Source organism: Vicugna pacos, chromosome 11 (genome assembly GCF_048564905.1).
Source record: "Vicugna pacos chromosome 11, VicPac4, whole genome shotgun sequence".
NCBI lineage: Eukaryota > Metazoa > Chordata > Mammalia > Artiodactyla > Camelidae > Vicugna > Vicugna pacos.
The window spans coordinates 56836477-56849664 of NC_132997.1; the positions used below are offsets into that span (position 1 = coordinate 56836477).

The following is a 13188-nucleotide window of genomic DNA, read 5'->3' on the forward strand; positions in this document are numbered from 1 at the left end:
AAAAATGGACACACATTCTGTTTTTGCACTCCTTTCCCCTTATGACTAGGGCAGTTATCAAGGATATAGTGAAGAAAGGAGGGAAAAGTGCAGTAATTCAAGACATCCCATACATACTGGTTGAATGAATCTCCTGCATGCTTAGGAGAGGGAAGGGAGTTTAAAAATCAAGATTAGGTTCATATCATCTGGAAAATCTTATGGAACTTCATGATCTATTGAAGATATGAAATTGCTAAATCTTCACAGTGCCTGGGAGATCTACATGAAATCATTAATGTAAAGATGTTAATCATTTGGGCGTTACCATGATGCAGGAGTTACATGTTTGTGTATTTTCATAGATTTATAGGTCAATAGAGCATATTAAAAAATATTTTCCTGAATCTAGTCAGCCTTTATTAAAGGCCATGTCAAATTCAAATCCTCTTTTTAACTACTGTTGTTCCTCTTCCTTTCCTATCCTTAAGTCTAAAAAGACACTTAAAATACTTAACCACTGAACTTAGAGGTTTTTATGTTTTTTTATAAAGTCTGTATACTTGGAGAAATCCACTTGTTTATTTAAGCTTACATATTTATAAAGATGAGGAATTTATTTCTTTCATGGCCCAGGATAAATGGAATCAAAATGCTGCTTTATTTTAACTCTTAATTGCATGTATGAAGGTTCTACAATTATTGGGAGGAACAATTTTTCTTCAGATAGCCACCATACAGTCAGTATGGTGCTTTCTTTTTAACCTCTGTTTACTTTCTCACCTCTGTTGATTTATTCAGCTTGTAACCTAGAAACCAGCTGAAAAGGAAGGAAGTCAGAGATGTGTATTTCTGGGCAGTAACTGAAGTAGTTTCCTCTTCCTCTAGCCTGGTTTAGCTACCAAGAAAAGACTTTTTACCCCACCCCCGACCTCAACCAAAAAGAAAAAAAAAGAAAAAAAATTAGCAGTAACTCTTCAACTTCCTTATTTCATTAAGGAAGGTATCAGCCATAAGAGCAACCAATTTAAAGGACTAAAATGCTGCTCTCCTCAAATTGGTGCTTTTTGTGGTCTGAAAGGTAGTAAGTAGTACCATCCCTCATTGAGTTGTAAGATCAGGAGAGAATTAAGGAGACTTGATGTAGAAAACTGAGCAACTTATGCTTGCAACCATGTGGGTTTTCTATATTGTTACTTCACTGTTTTTGTTTGTGTTAGAAATTTACCAGCATTTCAGACCAGACTCCCATTCATATATTTATAAAAATATTTCTCAAGCCCAATTTAAGTATTAAAAAGATATTTTTGGTTTTTAACTAATTGTACCTCTGTAAACCCTTCATTTGCATTAAGAATTGACTATATAGTATTTCTTTATAGTGATGGAGAGGCATCTAACTTTAATTCAACCCTAATGTAGTATGCAATAAAAGAGTGGTTTTTCAGTACTGATGTTAGTTATTTTGGTTTTACAAAAATTATTGCACTCTATCACTAACAATATTAATGTTATGGTAGTTACATTGTTAGATAAATGTAACTTTATGCTGTTTGATTCTGTAGGGGACTGACAGTACTTGAGGAACAAAGCTGTTTTTAAGTTAATAATATTTATAGTCAAACCTGAATTTATGTGAGATTTTTAAGATGAATCTTATGAAATATTCAATTCATTCTCTAAGGTACAAATAAACTGTAGAAATACAATATGATATGTATTTAAAATTTGATGGTTTATAGTGTAATAACCTGAATTAAGAATTTGATGTTTCTTTGTTGTTTGAGGCTCAGAATAAGGCTGCCATATTTATCCTGGGTATTTTTTTGTTTGTTTGTTAACTTATACTATATTGAATTCTTTTAATTTCATATATGTTTTATGTTCATGTCTTAAGTAATTATGAATGAATTATTGGGATGCTGTGTTTTAATAGTCACTTGACTCATTTAAAAATAGTTTGTTTTAAAGTTATATTTTAGTACCATCAGTGTTCTAAAGCTATGTTTTACCAACATTCTTGGTATAATCACTACCCTTCTCATTTATCCTTAAAAAAGGATTGATTGAGATTTTTGTAAGTGAAAGTCCATAATAGACTAAATTTAAAATGTCTTCTTTTCAGTGGTTAACCTGATGTTTTCTATGAAATGAAACTGATACACCTGGAGTAGATACGAAGGAACAGGGCATTGGCTGGTGGCTGAAAGGTTTTCTCTTAATAATTCGATGATTGTGTATGTGCTATAAAAAAAATCAGTGTTAATTTTAAGATTTATTGAAATTGAGATATCTACATTGGGACGAATTTATAATAAAAGACCATTCACAAACATAATTTCAAAATAGATGACTGTTTTCTTGCACTGGCAGGTATCTGACATTCTTTTTCCATATTCAGTGTGTATACTATACATACAGCACACATCTCAATTCAGACTAATCACATTTCAGTGCTCAGTAGTCCATGTGTGGCTATTATAGGTTTTTATAATTGTGAACTGTTTAAATATTTTTAAAAAGAGTGAAAATGTCTCAGGAATATTTTTTAATCTACCTAAATAAATATTACCAGTTTGTTTTTCCTTTGAGTAAAGTGTCAATGAGACTGTTGGTTATGTCATTTGATTTCACTTAAGATTGTTACTGCAAAAATGTTTTAAGCTGTTCATTTTCCTGTTTTTTTTTAATATCAATATATTTCTTTAAGGAGAAAGCAGTTAAACTAAAAATAAATCCTTTACTTGAAAACACACAAAGTATTTTTGATGGTTTAACGTTATGCTTCATTCTTGCCAATTTGAGAGAGATTTAAATATTATTTGTTTTCTGCACTTTCTCACCTTGGTAAATCTGGAAAGCAAAAACTTTGTATTTGCATTTGCTTTATGAAGGAGACAGTAAACTTGAGCTCTCAGTCTCGCCACTAGTCTGTCTTTGTCTGTTGTTAAAATTATGAGCCAGTCTCTTTGGCGCAGCCAAATGAGTAATCACCAGTAATGTGACTCGTGCTGGAAGTGACTCCATCAGCACCTGTGACGGAGGATTAGTTACAGTTTACAGAGCACCGCCTCTTCCCTTCTCTCAGTGTGCCCTAAGCCAAGTAGTCGTTCTCATTTGGGTGTCTGCACTGTTGGAAGCTACTGCAGTGTGTTTCCACGCGGAGTACAGTGGGAAAAGGCTTTCTCTAGCTGATGGATGGCTGTTCTCTCTATTTGGAGTATCTTACTGGTTATGTAAGCGACCTCGGGAGAAATTATCCTGACCCAGATCGGAGGATGCAGTAGTGCTTCAGCTGCAGGATTTCTTAGTCGTTAACACCACAGTGCTGATGACAAAGAGCGAGTTGTAATCCTCATCGCTGCCAGGACTGAGCCAGAGCAGACAGAAAATCGTCATTTGCTCTTCGGAGACTTGTTAGGTTACAGCCTCTGCTTCGTTCTGTGGTCTTGGCTTTTCTTACTATACAATGACGACGCTGCAAGTGAGCTCAGAAATGCTTGGTTTGAGAGCCATTTGCCTGTGATTTTTGAAGACTTAAGAAGTATTTAGGCTAGATTAAAAAAACACTGCTCAAGAACAAAATGGAAATGTCAGCTATACTTCTTGACCTTTAAAGCCGTCTTGTGGATATCTGAGATTTAAAGATAGTTTAAAATTCTGAAGAACAAAGTACGGTTTGTATTTCTCTGCTTCCTTTTTCTTTTGTCTTAATTTACATTTGGTTTTGCTTCTCAGCCTTAGGAAATAAGGTCACTGTCTTTTATAGATCTAGTGTTAGTGGTCTAATTTTAAGAATTTTTAACTATTTCATTTGTTTAGAAATATTTACTGTGTTTGTAGGAATTTCATAACACTGTAAAGATTAAACAACAGAGCTCTAGATTTTTAATTTAAAGTATTATAGCAGAAATGCTTTAGATTAGGATTTTAGAATATAGTGTTTTAAGGGAAGTAGAAATATTTATTTTCTGAGGGTGTGTGTGTGTGTGTGTGTGTGTGTGTGTGTGTGTGTGTGGTGTATTCCTGTCCCCACCCCCAGCTTGTTTTCTAACAGTGTTTTTCAATAGACCTGCTTGGGTGGGAATTTGGACTTTGTTCTTTGAAGTCACTCCAGTCTTTTTTTTTTTTTTTCAACTAAACCTTAAACCTTGACTTCTGAAATATATCCTACATTGTTTTCTGCTTTACTGTTTTCCTTCAGTGAGATTTATATCAGATTTTTTTAATGAGCTTGATTTTTTTTTAACTTGGAAAAGGAATTGTTAAATGTTAACCGGAGATTATTAAAAACTCAGACTGCAGACATAAACTCCATGAATTTCCAGTTAAATGTTAAATGGTGAGCTTTAACATGGTTGGTTTGAGCAGCTGAGTTGTGTTTGAGAACTGTAGCTGATTTATTTTAAAAATGTTTTTTCGAGGAGGGCTCATCTGTTCGCCTCTTCCTCATGTGAATGGAATGTGGTGCAGCATGGAGCCCCAAACAGGATACAGTTGTTCTAAGCATTCTTCCTATAGCGTGGTAGGCCCTACTAGAAATGCAGGCTCTCAACTAAGTATTTATTTTGGCTTTATACTATTTTTAAAATACAGTTAACACAGACAAAGGACCTTAAAAGAACTCTCAGTCCATTAATAAAATTGAAAAAATGTTTTGTTTCATTTATGAATGTTCAGTTTTTAATTAGTAATTTAATTTGGATTTTCAAAGGCTTTTTTCAACATTGGAATAATAGTCCTTTTGTGATTAGGGCCATATTCTACTGTGACTTTGATCAGATGGTAGCTCATTGCTTCCCCTTAGGCTGTGGAAGTTCCTCATAGCATGGTATATCTTTAGAGTCTTGAATTGCTTAGCTATGCATGAGTTCTAGTTTCTTTACATTCCAGTACACCTAGACCTGTGAAATATTTACTACAGATTCATCATAAAAGCTGTAGGAGCCATTCACCTTTATTTAAATATTTTTGTTTTTATTTTAACCTAATAGTATTTCTTTGAAATGGATGTGTTTTACTTGGATATGAAAATTAATAATAGTTACATCATTGATTTACCACTTTAAAAATCAGGATGTATTTTAACTGTTAGTTTTATATGTTGTTTGTGTTTAATTTTTCCATAAAGTAGGAACAGTTGCACAATTTTAGGGTTGCTTGTTAAATACATATTGAAACATTTCTATAACAAGTGCTATAAAAGTATCAGCACTTTGTGGGAACATATTTGTACTTTAAATATAATCGCAAATTTTCAAATTTGCAAGTCGTGGCTCTGTTCGCTATTTAAGAAGTATGGTACACTTTTGACCTCCATTTGTACATTTATCTATCAGAAATAGGCCATTTAAACTAGTCTTTTCACATTTCTGGTAACTGAGTTCTACCGGTGGCTTTTTGGTCTTAAAATGAGAAATTTGTTTGTATTTTAGCCTAGAAACTAAACCCTTTTTCCCTCCTTAACTTAGTAATTTAAAGTATAAGTTGGCCTGTTGAAATTTACCCTTAGAACTCTGACCTACCTTAAAAAGCAGAGTTCTGAGAGGTTCTCTTCAGAAGAATGTTTTTCATATTATAAAATGACTAGGTCTCATAGGAAATGCAAACCACCTGTATTATTTGCGTAAGAAAGAGTCACTCAGACTAGAGAAGTTACTTCTTTTTCAAATCCTGCTTAATTGAATTGTATCTAGCCACTTAGATAATGCCTTTTGTGGACCTTTTTGTTAACCTTCACTAGTTGACCTGACTTGGTACTGTTTAAAAAGAAATAGAGCATTTGATAAAACTCCATGATTAAAATTTCTCTTGAGAAGGTGCCAGTGTTTTCTAGTTTATTAAAAACTAAATAAAGATACAATATGACAAATGTTACATATTTCACATAACACATATACTAGTAGACATTTTAAAGTCTAAATGAAATAAATGCTCTTGGATTTCATACAGGCTTTATTCAATTGTTAGGTAAAGTGAATAGGATTTTATGAAATGATAATTTTAGCAATTTAGTCTTGGTAAATGGAAATGTTAGATGGCAACAGTAGCAGGAGATATCTAAATAATGGAGAAATGTCTTTTTTTTTTAATATAATATCTCAGCCAAATAAAAATACTTTTGATAAAATACATAGTACTTTAAAGATTAGCCCTAGCACATGGGAGGTAGGATCTTACTGTGATTAGGTTTTCTAATCATAAATATTGAAAATAAGTGGAAGTGTATGAGAATTTTTTCATGTTAATTTACGAAAGAAGATAAGATTTATAAGTTCACGCTGTGGGTAGTGTGGAAAAAAGGCATGTTTAAAATGCTTACTTATTCTCATGTTTTAGGTTTTTCACAGCACTTACAAAGTCCTCAGTGAATCGAATTGAAAGCTTTAAAGACGACTTCTTAAATACAGAAATTAACTCTTTAAGAGCCTCTCTGTGCTAAAGATCTTGAAAAGTTTTTCCCCAGAGTGTTTATTAATTGTGATTAGTAAGATGTTAGATTTCTTTAAGACATAAATAAGAGAAGGGGGAAATATAATGGCTTTGGATCTCCTGGGGATTTTTACTGTCTGTGCCAAAAGCTTTGGTTTGCATCCAAATGGTCACATAAGTTGCCTGTAGCAAGTAGATCTTCCCATGTGGTATAGGTGATTTAGAAACTGAGTTGCTTGTTTATTTCATTTTCCAAACTTAGATTCTTTATTTGTAAAGCCACTGTATGTTTTTAGGATAGTGGAATTTTCATTTTTAAGTTTTAAAACAGTATCAGGAATATAACATACTTGGTTTTTATTCAAGCTGCTTCTACTTCAAAACTGTGATAGTCTTTTTAAAAAGTGCATACATAGTACCTTTATTTCCTTCCTTCCTCTTCCTCTCCTGCCTCCCTCACTCCCACCCCAAGATATGGGTAAATTCCTTTATGTAAAAGATGAGTCTTCTTTAAAATAATCAAATGACCATGGATTTGACTTTCCCCCAACCCCACTCCCTATGTTTACCCCTCCCTTCTTTTTTTGCTTTTTAATAATGGAAATCTGGAGAAAGATCTTTACCAAAATGTGGGTTTTGTGTAATACTTCTTACGTCCCTCTTCTTTTCCTGCACCCTTCCCCCATGCTGCTCTTACTGAAGCAGCTGGATTTTTATTTGTGCCTGGGGCAGGGGCAGGGTAGGGGGTGGGGGTGAGCAGTACATGGGGTGGAGTTAAAAGACCAGATGCATTTAAAATCCTTCTTGATGTGAATAAGCTATGGAAAAAATTACGTGTAAATCATAACTACTCTTTTATAAAGAATAATAAAGTAAAAAAAATAAAAGAATTGCATTTATAATTTTTTAAACAGTTGGAGGAATATGCTCTCCTACCTAGGTTATTTTTTCAGAAACAGTTTCTCTTTTATTAGCAGAAATTTTTGTATGTATATATATTTGATTATATCCCTTTTTAAAAATAAATAACTGGAACTTTAAAAATAATATAACTGGAATTTTTTCATATTATTCCTTAAAATCTACTTCATTCCTTTTAAATAAATAGAAAATATTCTATTGTATTAATAAAAGCATCACCTTAGATCACAATATGAGAACTAATATTGATTGGTATCCTAAAACTTTCATGATAATGACTTTAATACATTATATTTACATATCCTTCTTCACATTTTGAGGATAAAAGCCAGAAAATAACCATTAAAATTTTTCATTTTTCTTTTACCAGACTTTCAAACCTTTGGTTGAAAAAAGTGTGCCCAGTTCAATCACTGCAGTAGAATTCCTTGTAGATAAACAATTGGATTTTTTAACTGAAGATAGTGCCTTTCAGCTGTACCAGGTAAGACTTTTTAGATTGCTTTTAAAAAGTAATTATTCATTGAACTTCACTGATATTCAGATATTCTTTTGAATATTCAAGTCTAGCTAACATGAAGATGTATAAGGAACCCAGTGCATTTGATAAATTTTGGTTACTGGATAAATGATTCATTTATCCAGTTAACAAATAAATACTGTGAACTTACATGATCCAGGCAGTGTCCTGTTGTTGGGAATGCACAAGTGAGCAAAATAAAACTCCCTTCCATTAGTATAAATTATCTTTGTCTCCAGCTCTGAAGGTTAAGAATTGGGTCAAGTAATGTAATTAAATGAGATTAGTGTTTACTGTATACATACATATCAGCTTAGCATAATAGTAGTTTATTTTCTTTTTAATTGGAAATTTTCTTTTAGATTGTCATTAATTGAATTTTTCAGTTTCTAAATTTTAGTTCCCAGTTGCATTTAATTACAAATACACTTAAATTGGAAAAAACATTTTCTAGTAGGCTTTTAAATTTAAATCATGTGAAGAAACTCATATAAAAAATAGTAAACTAAAAATATATATATATTAAGTTGAATGTTTTTTAAAATCTCTAAGCTCCATAAGTTAATTTTTTTTAAGATAGTGCTGAAAAGGCAACAGAAGTTTGTTTTCTTTGTTTATTTGAATTCTAGATTGAACTAAATCAATATATTTTGTAGGTTTCATTTTACTTAAATAATTAAGATAATACAGTAAGCACACAAAGAAAGGACAAGTGAACTAGTTTGACTTTTTTTTTAATAGAGCTGAAAGTCACTATTCCCATTGCATTTCATAATAGTTACTGTTTTTCAAAAGTAAGATGTAGAGGCATCGTTTCCATGGATAGAACAAAAGCTTGAGTTAATAAGCACTTGTTTGTTGTTTGAAGTTATACTTAGGGAGTTAGTTGTCTGCCTCTTCTATTAGATCTCCAAAATGAGATGATAGTTCCCTCGGTTTAATGTTATTTTCTGTTTTGAAGTCTACGTAAATAGGCTTTTGTTTTTTCACATTATTTTTTATAGGTCCTTAAATGGCTTCATTTTTGTCTTGCTAGGTTTTACTCTTTGATTACAATGTTTACAGCTAAAAATTCATAGCAAGTTCCAGTTTAATATTGGAGATATTAGAGCTTTTCCCATGGGTTTGATTTGGTTTTGTCTTTAATTGTGAATGCCATTTAGTTTACTGTAGGCCTTATAATTTGTTTCATTTCTAACAGTCTTTTAGTGGAAATTAGACTAGGTGAGTCTAGGTAAAATTAAAGAAACCTTCCAATTCAGTATTTTAATTCTGTGGTTGCTGATTAGCACTGTGGAAGTTACAGCTTGGATTTGATTTAGAGAACTGAAATCATTATGTAGAAATTACTTTTAAAAATAGACTCTCGCCAGGTGGCCTAAAACTCTACAACATGTTTATTAAAATTATAATGATTGAAAGATTGTGCTGACATTTTATAGTTTTTTTTTACACATTTATAAACTTGTAGATTCTGCCAATTCTATTATTTTGTAAAAAATAAAGGCACAAGAGCTAAAGTCTAATTTGATTTGGTGAACCCTGTGATTATCTTTGTTACCTGTTTATATTTCCCCTTCTAGTATAGGTAAGTTGATCTCTGGCCTAGAAGGATACTGTATCTTCCAGAGGTGACATGATTCATTTGACATTTTAACCATTTGTGTTTCACAAATAATGTGAATCCTCACTTCTAAGAAATCAGAAGGATATGCGCTATGAGCACTTCATTTAGGATCCAGCATATCTTAATTTTAGAATTTCTTATGAATTTTAGAAGTAATAAGTGGTATACAATAGAATTTTAGCATGTGTTTTCATTTTTATGTTTAGTGTTTTTTTAACCAGGTTAAAAAATACAAAAATATTTTCTCCAGTATGTAAATGACAGGCACCTACTGTAACATTTTAAATGAAAATTTACTCCAGAGATCGAGGATGGCTCGGCTCAGTCTAGATTTTCAAACTTATTTATTTAAATGAATTTGTGAAATTTGGACGTAGTCTAGGAAAAGGAAGTAATTTTAGAGTTCACAGAATTAGAGTAGTCTTTATCCCAGGGTGCTTTTCCCTAACCAGTTGTCCAAACAGTACATTAAATTCCTTGGCATGTTAAACATGGCAGCTGTTCCTGGCATAGATTTTGTAAATAGTGCCTTGACATGTCTTAACCTTAGGGTAACCTTATGGAAGTCAAAGGGAGTTTGGGGAAAATTGAACAAGGTTTTTAAATGGTCTCCCTATTTTTTTCTCACTTCTTTAAATTTCATGATGCATTTTCTTCTGAATCTGGTTGTTAATTATCCTTTGTAGACTTCTTGAGTGTGATGGGAAACATATTTTTTGGAAATTGCCATTGTGTGTAGAGTGATGAGTACACATTTGTTTTAAAAAGTGCCACAAATGCACTTAGGATGCTTCCATATCTTGGTGATTGTAAATAATGTTGCCGTTAATAGCAGGGTATATGTATCTTTTTGAATTAATTCTTATTTTGTGGTTGGCTTTATTCCTTTGGTAACTATGTATGTTTAAAAAGCTAAAGCTCTAAATGTTCCTAGAAACAATGAACAGTACGTATATGTACAGTAAAAAAAATAGGTGCAGTATATTGTGTATATGTATTTACATGCAATATATTGTATATGTGCAGTTTGTAAAAATTCTACCTAATAAAACTGAAAAATGAAAAAAAATTTTAAAAAGATCCCACAAATGATGCTTTGCTTTGACTCTAATTATGCTCTGTTTAGTTAACTTGTAGTTAAGCAGTACAGCCCTATTTTTTTTAATGTATCAGAATAACATATTGTAAAGTAATGGTTAGGAAACAGATGACTCAGAATTAATACAAATCCTTTCACTTTTAGGTCACTGGTTTGAATCCTACGCTTATCTTTCTGAATGATTTCAGTGTATTGAATATCAGGTGGCATGTATTACATTAGTTGATTTGATCATTTTTAGGTGACATGTATTGGTGGATCAAGGTACAACCACATAGATTATAATTACAGTTTTCAGTATTTTGGAAAGAAGGTTGTTTGAGGAGAGACAGAATCAACGTCTTATAGACAATATGATGAATACATATTAATTATACATTGCTGAAGCAGCATATCATGGTATTGTTAATTCTGTTTTTTCCTTCCTTGTGCACACAAATGAGTTTCTGCTTCCTCCTTTTAGATTTCCTGATCATGCCTAGCTACAGTTAACTTTCTTTGAAGTAAAGGGGGAAGGGAAAAAGAGAGGAAGTAGGAGGAAACCCTGCAGGTTCTACTAGTCTTTCAGCTGGCTGGGAAGAAGAGGAAAAAACAAATTATTAGTTCTTAAAGGTGATTTTTATAGTTTTAGGGTTTTTTTAATTACTGTGATTTCTGTGGTGTGGTTACCTTAGAGGATGATTACAGAAGCTTTTTAAAAGCTTTGCACTAAAATTTGAACTTTTGATCAAATTCATGTAAAGTTTGATAATGAAATAGGAACACTGAACTTTTACCATGATTTTGAAATCATCTTGTCCTGGATTTTGGCTTCTGACCATGCACACACCTGCAGTTTTCAGGTTGGTTGCTTCATAGTGGATATAGAAGAGATTATTTCTTACCTGAAAATTGTATATGACTCATATCAGTTAATCTGGGTTGGTCTGGCTTGTTTGTCTAGTATTTTCTAGGGATCCAATCCTCTTGGCTTTTAAATGTAATAAAGGAATAATATAAAGGGCACTAGTATAAAAACCATTAGAGACTTGAAGCAGAATGTGCTTGTTCAAAATTATACCCTGTGTTTATCTTATTGTATGTTAAAATTCATTACAGTAATAAGATACTTCTCCTAGAATAAGGTAGAATCATCCTAGACCTGAAGGAATGATTCTGTTGAATGTTTCTGGTTTCATTGTAATCTGCTTGAAGTTTAGAGACCAAGACTATTAATACTTCAGTTTCTATCATTGCAAAATAGAGATGAACTACTTTCCAAAATACTGGAGCTAGTACTGTTGTGCTGTGAATTGCTGGTTGAAGGGAATGGGTGGAGCAAATCTGAGTATTTTCTTAGTACCTAGACTAAACATTAATTAAAGCCTTGAACAGAGAAAAGTCTTCCATTATTTAGTTAATGAAAGTGTCTGAACTGTGTCAGATCTGTTTATCATTGCTGTAGTCCTTCAGTGAGAAAGTTGTTTTTCCAGTTGAAGTCCGTTTTGACCCACAACTTTTCCATCATTGATTAGATAAATTTATTATCTGCAGTTTCAGAATATACCTAAGTTAGTTATTGCTAAACGCATGGTTTGCTAAAAATAGGTTGAATGATTGCCCAGGGTAAGTTTTCAGTAGTTTGAGGAGCAGAAAGTAGCAAAGACAGGTATTTTTTCCTTCTACATGTTTGTAATTGGCGTTTGGAATTGCTTCACAGCCTGTATGAGGTGAACTTGAATGAGATAAAATTTAGCCCCTAATCAGCCTAGGTGAACAGTTACCTGGTTGCTTGGTTATTACCAGCCAAATGTTATACTTTGTTGAATTAAGTATTTAACATAAGTGAGCCACTGACAAACGTTTGAAAATCTTACTGGTGATAATTTGGCTTATAAGTAGATTTATTCCCCAGGGTACTGTGATGATATTGCTAATAATTTAAAAAAGGAGGTAAAACAGAATTTCATTGTTAGTATTGCTTTGGTAAGTAGAGAAAAGACAACTTTTTCAAACTTTTCTTTACTCTCATTTCAATTTGTGGTATAGATACATCACTTAAGAGCATTTTTAAACTTTACCATTCCTAGAGGAAATAGTAATTTGACCTGGTATAGACCATATGTAGTTATGTAAATGTTTCTGTCACAGAATTCCTCTCGGATTTGTTCTTTCTGGTAACTATCTTTAATTTTTCTAAGGGAAAATAAATAGACTTTCAGAAACTACCCAGCAAACTGTTTTATTTTTATGATGGAAATTAATTTGTTTTTTGTTTTTTGTTTTTTGCAATGATGACTGACCTTGGCATTGAGAGACAAGAATTTATAAGAAACACATCTAGTAGGATATGGGAGTAGAATACACCCACACCCCTACCACCAAGAATGAGAGCATTAGATCTTGAGTTGAAATGGGGAGAAAGAGGCCCAGAACAGAAGAGAGGGCCCTAAAGCTCTTCGTGTTCCATTTACTGTTAACTCACTTGATTTTTTTCCCAGAAAGGAGTCATTAAATGGAAACTTTATGCTTAGACTCTACTTCGCTTTAACTTACCCTTAAAATTTTTTAATGTCCGGCCTTAGAAACATTCCCAACTGTCTTCATTCATTTAGAAGTTATTTAAATTAT

At 32.4% G+C, this 13188-nt stretch overlaps 1 protein-coding gene across 4 annotated transcripts in view; it reads left to right on the forward strand.

Moving 5' to 3' along the window:
• The window catches only part of JMJD1C (jumonji domain containing 1C), a 258095-nt gene that overhangs the window by 179868 nt on the left and 65039 nt on the right, over positions 1-13188 (forward strand). For all 4 annotated transcript variants that reach the window (XM_072971435.1, XM_072971434.1, XM_072971433.1 and 1 more), the window contains exon 3: positions 7703-7816. Coding sequence is in view for 2 of the 4 variants with exons in the window: in XM_072971434.1 (XP_072827535.1) it covers positions 7703-7816 (114 nt within the window). In the remaining 2 variants the exon portion in view is untranslated. The remainder of the gene's footprint in view (positions 1-7702; positions 7817-13188) is intronic.